The sequence below is a fragment of the Anarrhichthys ocellatus genome, unplaced genomic scaffold (genome assembly GCF_004355925.1).
Source record: "Anarrhichthys ocellatus isolate YVR2014 unplaced genomic scaffold, GSC_Weel_1.0 scaffold245, whole genome shotgun sequence".
Taxonomy (NCBI): domain Eukaryota; kingdom Metazoa; phylum Chordata; class Actinopteri; order Perciformes; family Anarhichadidae; genus Anarrhichthys; species Anarrhichthys ocellatus.
Genome location: NW_022280275.1, coordinates 1,249 through 10,114, shown reverse-complemented (window position 1 = coordinate 10,114; position 8,866 = coordinate 1,249). Strand labels below are relative to the sequence as shown.

The 8,866-nt window shown below is 43.6% G+C and overlaps 1 protein-coding gene across 1 annotated transcript in view; it reads left to right on the top strand.

The window, feature by feature from the left end:
- The window catches only part of c4h11orf98 (chromosome 4 C11orf98 homolog), a 9,280-nt gene extending 2,882 nt beyond the window's left edge, over positions 1 to 6,398 (top strand). The window contains exon 4 of the mRNA XM_031879312.1: positions 5,714 to 6,398. Coding sequence (XP_031735172.1) covers positions 5,714 to 5,850 — 137 coding nt within the window. The 3' untranslated portion in view covers positions 5,851 to 6,398. The remainder of the gene's footprint in view (positions 1 to 5,713) is intronic.
- The last annotated feature ends 2,468 nt before the right edge of the window (positions 6,399 to 8,866 follow it).

Here is an 8,866-nt window from a genome sequence, read left to right as displayed (position 1 = left end):
CCCCCCCCTCCTCTCCCCTCCTCTCCTCCCCTCCTCTCCCCTCTCTCTCCTCTCCTCTCCTCTCTCCCCTCTCCTCTCCTCTCTTCTCTCCTCTCCTCTCTCCTCTGTTTCCGGTTGCGTGTGAGTGTGAGTGGTGGACGTGAGAGTGGCGCAGAGGTTTGATTGTATTTTCACTGCTTTGGGATTTGTTCCTCTGTTCTTCTGTCTCTGCGCATGATCAGGTAAGATACTAAGCAGTGTATTTATCGATAGAACGTGTGATTAGTGGTGTTTGCCGTTGTTCGGGAGGATGCGTCCTCCGAGACGCCACGCCCGTCAATCCGGCAGGGAGTCCGGGTAGTTCCACCGGATAGCAGCGTGTCAGTAGAGGAGGTGCTGCTGGCTGTCGGAGAGCAGGTGGGACATGACAAACTCTCCTTTGCATCTCGGATGAATAAAGCTGTGGTTGTGTTCCTGACGAGCGAGGCTTATGTCCACAAGCTGATAGAGAGCGGCGTCTTTATCAGGGACAGCTTCGTGCAGGTCTCTCCGCTCTCAGTGCCCTCTACGCGGATCACCGTGTCCGGTGTTCCGCCGTTTATACCGAACGAGCTGTTAGAAAATGTGCGCAGGTTTGGAAAGTTTGGAAAGTGTGTCCGCACAAGCGGCAGAGAGGCTGCAGCTCCGGCCGCGGCGGCTCCGGCTCTGGCTGCGGCCGCGGTCGCTCCGGCGCTTCTTCGTCTTCTGCTGATAACAATAATGTCGATAAGGAGGATCAGGGACAGTCTTACAACCAGCAGGCTTCTGTGGTGGCGCAGAACCTCACTACATCTGGTACCGAAGCACCACCACAGTCTGTAGAAGTCTGTGAAGAGGCAGCTACAGGTTCAGCAGGTGGAGATCTCACCATAGCCTTAGATGAAGCACAGAGTGTAGGGTTTGTGTCCAACAGCCAGCTGTCTTGTGAAGGAGAGGACATGGAGTATGAGAGTGAATCAGATGTTGCATCTAATTCTGAAACGTGCATTAAAGGCACTGATCTGTATTCACTAGAGTAAATAAACTCGTTTTTGGATGTAACTTACAATAGATCTGCAAAAGTGAGTGATTATTTCCCTGACATTGAGAAGTTCATACGATCTGTTGGGGTGGCGCAGAGAAAGGTGGGTTTGGACCTTCTAGATGGAAAAAAGCGCTTCCGCCAAAGAAACACATCACAACCTTGAGGAAAGTAAGGAAAAGTGGAAGAGTTCAAAAAACTAAGACAGTTTAACATGATCATGTGTCACACGGGGGTTTCCACTTTCCACTGCTTACTTATCTTGTCTTACCTCTTTCCATCCTCTGACCTTTCTATGCAGAGCTTCAATTTAGGGTCTTTAAACATCAATGGTGGGCGGGACGGGCATAAAAGAGCATTAATCCAGGAGGTTGTAAATCAAAAAAGGTTGGACATCCTCTTTTTGCAAGAAACTCACACCATTCCATCAGATGAAGTAGACTGGGGTTTATGGTGGGAGGGCTCATGCACCCTGAGCCACGGTACCAATCTTAGTGCCGGGGTAGCCGTGCTGTTTAGAACAGCAGCTAACGCAACCGTCCTGTCTGTCACTGAGGTGGTGAAGGGTCGTTTGCCGATGGTGAGGGCAGAGATAGAGAGCTCGCTTTACTGCTTCGTGAACATATATGCACCGAATCAGGGGCCAGAAAGAGCACGCTTCTTCACTACGCTGCAAAACGAACTGCAGAGCTGCCAGCAGGAGCAACTGATCATCGGAGGGGATTTTAACTGTACTCTAGACTTCACCATAGACCGGAATAGTGAGGAACCACACCCACAGTCAGCTCAGAGTCTCCACAACGTCATCACACACTTAGATCTGTTGGACACGTGGAGAATAAAACACCCACTAAACAGACAGTACACATGGGTTAGAGTCAGCAACGACAGGATCAGTGCAGCCAGGCTGGACAGAATTTACATCTCTCGCAGTCTCAGTTCCAGACTGAAGAACAGCACAATCAGTCCAGTTGGGTTCACCGATCACCACCTCGTCAGTTTAGGTTTGATAACCTCACCAGGTGAAAGGGTTAGCTCCTACTGGCATTTTAATAATAAACTTCTACAGGACAGCACTTTTTGTCAGAGCTTTGGGGTTCTTTGGCAGCAGTGGAAAACTGAAAAAGTTCGTTTCAGTTCTCTGAAACAGTGGTGGGAGGTCGGAAAAGCGCAGATCCGTGTGTTCTGCCAGCAATACACCTCAAACGCCACCGTTATAATCAAGTCTGCTGTTAAAGACCTTGAAGCCAACATAAAGATCATTGAGGAGGGCTTCCAGAGAGACCCAGATCCCGGTGTGGGCCAACTGCTGAAGGAGAGGAGGTTGGAATTGAGCTCCTTCCTGCAAGAGAGAGTGAAAGGAGCTCTGGTCAGGTCCCGTTTCCTCCAGTTGAAGGACATGGATGCCCCAAGCTCGTTTTTCTTCAACCTGGAGAGATCGGTGGTGCAGAGGAAGCAGATGACCTGTCTGAAGCTCCCAGGAGGCAGGATAACCACTGACCAGAGGGAGATGAGGACTCATGCCGTGGGCTTCTACGCTGCTCTTCTTGGGGAAGAGCAATCCTGTACGGAGAGCAGTAGGGAGCTCCTGGAGGGTCTTCCCCAGCTCAGTCCAGCAGAGAGGGCTATGCTGGACGGAGAGCTGACGCTGGAGGAGCTGACGATTGCAGTGAAACAGATGGCTTCAGGAAAGACTTTGGGAATCGACGGTCTCTCCTCGGATTTCTTTAAGAAATTCTGGAACATTATCGGTTCTGACTTACACTCTGTTTTGATGGAATGTTTTAAAACAGGATCACTTCCTGTTCCATGCCAGCGGGCAGTACTCTCTCTGCTGCCCAAGAAGGGCGACTTGGCCCTTCTTAAGAACTGGAGACCAGTGGCCCTGCTTTGCACAGACTATAAGGTGCTTTCCAGAGCCTTATCTAACAGACTAAGAGACTACCTGGAAGTGGTTGTAAATAGTGACCAAACGTACTGTATCCCAGATAGAACAGTTATGGACAATATTTTTCTCATCCGTGATGTGCTTGATGTATGTAAATTCCACGATGTCGATGTAGGTATTGTCTCACTAGACCAGGAGAAGGCTTTCGACAGGGTGGGTCACGCATATCTGTTTTCTGCACTCAGGGATTTTGGGCTTGGTGATGGGTTCTTGGCTTGGGTGGGTTTGCTGTACAGGGGTGCTGAATGTATGGTAAAAATGGGAGCTGGCCTGAGTCGACCAACCCCTGTACGGCGAGGGATAAGGCAGGGTTGTCCTATCTCAGGGCAACTATACAGCCTCGCTTTTGAGCCTCTGTTGTGCAGGCTGAGAAGTCGACTCAGTGGTCTGTCACTGCCTGGGTCCTCCAGTCTTTGCAGTCCCCTCGCTGTGTCTGCGTATGCTGATGATGTAAACATCTTCATCAGGGACCAGGGAGATGTTCTATGTCTGCAGGATGCTTTGTCTCTTTATGAGAGGGCTTCATCTGCACGGGTGAACTGGGAAAAATCTGAAGCCTTATTGGTGGGTCAGTGGAGACATCAGACGGTGCCTCATCTGCCTGGAGGTCTTCAGTGGGGAAAAGAAGGTCTAAAAGTGCTGGGTGTGTTTTTGGGCTCTGAGGTTTTTGAGAAAAAGAACTGGGAGGGAGTTAAGGAGAAGGTGTGTGCTCGGTTCTCTAGGTGGAGATGGTTACTACCCCAGTTGTCATATAGGGGAAGAGTTCTGGTTGCTAATAATTTGGTTGCCTCGACTCTGTGGCACAGACTCATCGCTCTGACGCCACCTGGAGGCCTCATAGCAGAGATACAGAGGTCTGTCGTGGACTTCTTCTGGTCCGGCCGGCACTGGGTTCGTGCAGCAGCTCTCTATCTGCCTGTGGCAGAGGGGGGGCAAGGTCTCATCGATATCCAGTCCAGGATCGCCTCTTTCAGACTCCGGACTGCACAGAAGCTGCTCTATGGCTGTGGCCCCAGCTGGATGGACACGGCTCGACTGCTGCTGAGGAGAGCTGGGCGGTTGGGATATGATAAGCAGCTCTTTCTCCTACAACCTGAGGAAGTGGACTTGGCCGGGCTGACGCCGTTCTACGGCTCTGTTCTGCAGGCGTGGCAGATTTTTAACATTTCACGTAAAGCTGATGAGACTCCGGGCGTGTGGCTGCTGGAGGAACCTTTGTTCTTCAACAGCTTCATTAGAACCCAAACGCTGCAGTCTGCCAGCCTGAGAACGAGTCTGAGAGAAGCCGGCTGCACTAAACTGGGACATTTGGTGAAGATGTCATTAACAGCAGCATCTATGGTCACCTTCAGGCAGAACACTAACATCACGTCTGTCAGGTTGACCAATAGAATAGTGGAGGAGGTCTGTGCCGCCCTGCCACAACGCCTGAGAGCAGTTGCAGGAAACTGTACTCTGTCTGACCAATGGGATGAAGAGAGTGAGTACACCCTCCCCACTCTGCTCATTGCCCCAGCGGTGGAGGACTGGCAGGGGGGAGGAAACAAGCTGCTGACGTTCACAACCCCTCACCTGGACAAGTTTCAGGCAGCAGAGAAAAAAGCTATCTATGAAATCTGTGTAAAGGTTGTGAACCTCCGCTCTCTGGCAGGGTTGACAGAGTCGATGTGGACCGAGTTCTTTGGCCCAGGTTCTTCCCCGAGAGGCTGCTGGAGGTGCATGTACAAGCTGCCCGTTGAAAAACAGACAGCAGACCTCCAGTGGAGGGTTGTACATGGAGCTATAGCCACCAACAGATACCGGGTACACCTGGATCCACACATTGGGGAGGAGTGTTATTTCTGCTGTCAGACTGAGACCCTGGAACACTTGTTTGTTCAGTGTCCTCGGCTCTCAGCACTCTTTGAACGGTTAAAAAGATGGTTTCAGGGTCTTGGAGAGGTTTTTTCTTTTATGTTGTTCATCTTCGGTCCAAAATACTGCTCAAAAAAGAAGGCTGTCCACACAATGGTGAACTTTTTATCTGGTTCTGCCAAGTTGGCCATCTGGTTGACACGGAAGAATCGGGCTCGGGGTGCCGGTAGTGGGAATCCGGTGAAAGTTATGGAGGGACTGTTGAAAGCCCGACTCAGGGTGGAACACACCTACTACCAGACAGTGGACAATGTTCAGGCTTTCAGGGACAGATGGACTACTGGGAGCATTTTATGCTCAGTGGGTGCTGGTGGTGAACTTCTGAACATATTGATCATTGAAATTGATTGTTTATTTGTTCTTTGGTGCTTTATTTTTTGGTTATTTGTTTTTATTTTATTGATTTTCTGATTATTAAGTGATGATTTAGAGTGTTTCTGTTTTTCACTGCAATAGTGAAATAAAGGGACTTTAAAAACCAAAAACCTCTCTCCCCTCTCCTCTCCCCTCTCTCTTCTCCTCTCCTCTCTCTCCTCTCCTCTCTCCCCTCTCTCAGATGAGTATCGTTAGGATATTATCAGTATCAATACTAGTACTATTATCAATACTCTTATCGGCTCTTTTCTATTGTTAAAGAAAAACATTTATTATTTATTTGTAAACAAATATTGTTTCTTGACCGGCAGAAAGTCTTAAATAAATCACTATTGTTGACTTTACTGATTCAACGTCTTTCTTTAGATATTTATTATAAACTCACATCATCAATATTTGTGGAAGTTGTTTAAAATTCCTCTGATGCTTCTCTTCAGTCGAAGCAGAACCACCGAAGAAGAAGCAGGACTCCTCATCGGATCCAACCAAGACGAAGCAGCAGCAGAAGAAGAAGAAGAGAGCAGCTGGACCTCCGGAGGACCAAGAGATGGACGACGTGGAAACGATGAGCTGAACTCTGAACCAACGTTCATGTTTCTATGAAGACAAAGATCCAAGAGGCTGAAGACCAGGACCACCAGAACCATTCTCACATAAGATACTGAACATGTTTCATTTATCAAGTCAAAGTTCTCAGTGAGTCAAACTAAATGTTAAAAGACATTAAAATGTTTATAAAATTAAACTTTTAAAACGTCATTTTGGCTCAAAGTCAAAACATCTTTTTAGGTAAACATTTTGAGAAACAGTGAAGATTTTTTATTAATATTCGCTCATAATTTTGATAAAATTATGACACAGAGCTGATCATATAGATTCAGTAACTGATAATAATTTAAAGTCCTGTAACCCTAACCCTATTTAACACTAAATATGTTGTTTTGAGTTTTGTCATCATTTACATATTTTGGAGTTTAGTTTTGTTTTTCTTCCATAGATTCACTGTCGCAATAATACGTGATGTCAAAGTTTGTTTACGTCATAAATACATAAAATCTGTAAAAACAATCATTGAGAACATTAACCGACTCTTTGTTTTAATATTAAACCGTTCAAGACTGATTTTAACTTCCTGCTTGTTTCATTCTGATCAAATATTAATATTTATATACATCTATATATTTATATATATATATGTATCTATATTTATTTATCTCTATACTGTATGTGTATATATATTATTTATTCATGGGTGATTTTAACTTCCTGTTTGTTTGTTTCTAATATTGTGACATCACACATTCCTCATGAGACCACAAAAATAGAAACATTAATTTAACTTTCATAATTTTCTCCCACTACGTCAAACATTTTACTGAGGTCATTTTAAATTAAAGTCATTTTTATTAATATTTTTCCCTCAAAATGTTGCAAACGTAATTATTTTAACTTAATATTTAAATGTTGACTTAGTTTCTCATAATTTAGACTTTTATGTTTTTAAAATTTCATCTATTTTTTCCATACATTTAATACAAATATTACTATTTCATAATTTTGACCGAATATCTTATGTTATTTTGTTTTGTTCTAGACGTTAATGATCTTCCATACTTTTGTCGAGTGTTTTCCTTTCATCGTCTTTAATTATTAATGAACCTGAATATAAACTGCTGACATTAACAGATTTATTTATTTATATCAAAATTTCATAATTTTTCTCCCAGTATGTCAAACATTTTACTGAAGTCATTATTTGTATTAATATTTTCCCCAAAACGTTACAAACGTAAACATTGTTACTTAATATTTCACTTTTGACTTAGTACCTCATAATTCTGTCATTTTATGAATTTAAATTGTATTTCATTTTTCCATACATCTCATACTAATATTGCTATCTCATGATTTTTAACTTAGTATCTCGTTTATTATTTTCTAGTGTTAATGATCTTCCGTACTATTGAACAGTGTTTTTCTTCTTTATTTATTAATGAACCTGAATATAAACTGTTATTAACAGAGATTCTTATTTATAACAGTGTTTAAAGGTATTATTGATCTTTAATGTTCATAAACATGTTATTGATCATGTGATCAGTGATAACCCCCTCCAGAGGACAAAGACTAAAATGGGTCAGAAGACTGAAGCTTCTTCTGCTTCTTCTTTCTCTCATCAGCCATCACGTGATCTAGTTCATCCTCCTGGAGTCGCTTAATAATACTCATCATTTCATTTACACATTCATACATTTAAAGGGTTCGTCTTTCATTCGGGAGGATCTCTATGACACGGGTCGTCTCGGGATAGTGGAGCTTCTGACTCGGACTGAACCGGTTTAACTGGATTCTTCACCGGACTCATCGACGGACCGACGGATCCATGATGATGCACGCGACTTAATCTGAGTAAATACAGGTAGAACCGCGGAGTTTAGGCGGGAAAATGACGCTTTATGTTCCGGTTATTATCGTTGTATTATCTTGTCACGTTAGCGGCATTAACACCAGTACAGAGAGCCGTGTGAGCGGCAGGTGTTGCTGGGAATAAATCAGAAGAGACCAGAGACACAAAGACAGGAACCAGCTGTCTGTCGTGATGGTGTTTACCAGACTTTAGCTGCTTTTCACCGCCATGTTTAATAACGTTATCTTTATCTTTGTCTTTAAGCTAGCAGCTCATTGTGTCCGATAGAGACGCGCTGTATGGAAGACCAAGAATGCCAAAAGTACGTAAAAAAATAATATCTTGTAATCATTATAGTGACGAATTTTAGTTAAATAATCAGTTAAATTAAGCTAAACTTAATCAAACTTTTAAAACACCAAAGTCACACAATAACACAAAGATTGAGGTAAAATTACCGTTTTTGTCAATAGAGTCTGGTGTTATAGAGCATAAAGATAACTGCTCCAGTGTGACAGAAAGGTAAAGATATTATTATAAATATAAATATACACTTACAGCCTTTACGGTACGGGATGTAAAGATTAAACTGTTCATACTGAGATGTGAATTTATGACGAAAACATTTGAAAAGGTTTGTGTCGAGGACGAACTACTACAATGCTATTGTGTCCTCTGTTTGATGTAAACTGTTGTATAAAATACAATTCATATTGTATTGAGTTTCCTTTTCAGCCAAATGCTGAATTGAGTAACTTTTAGTTCCTTCTGGTGAACAGGCTTTTATTGTGAAAGGTCATAAAGAAGCTGTTGATCTGGTCTGGTGAGGTTAAGGTTTAAAAGAGTAATAGAAGAAGTTTAGAATGAGACAAACCTCTGGTTCTTCGTGTGTTAAAACTGCATTCTCTCTAGTGTCCACCAGGGGGCGACTCCTCTGGTTGTATAGAAGTCTATGAGAAAATGACTCTACTTCTCTCTTGATTTATTACCTCAGTAAACATTGTAAACATGAGTTTATGGTCTCAATCTCTAGTTTCAAGTCGTCTTCAATACAGCATGATGTTCATTTAGTACATTATGGTCCATATAGAGTCACACAGACCATAAAGCAGGGGATGCTTTAGGGCGGGGCTACACAGTGATTGACAGGTCTCTAATAGACCATAAAGCAGGGTATGCTTTA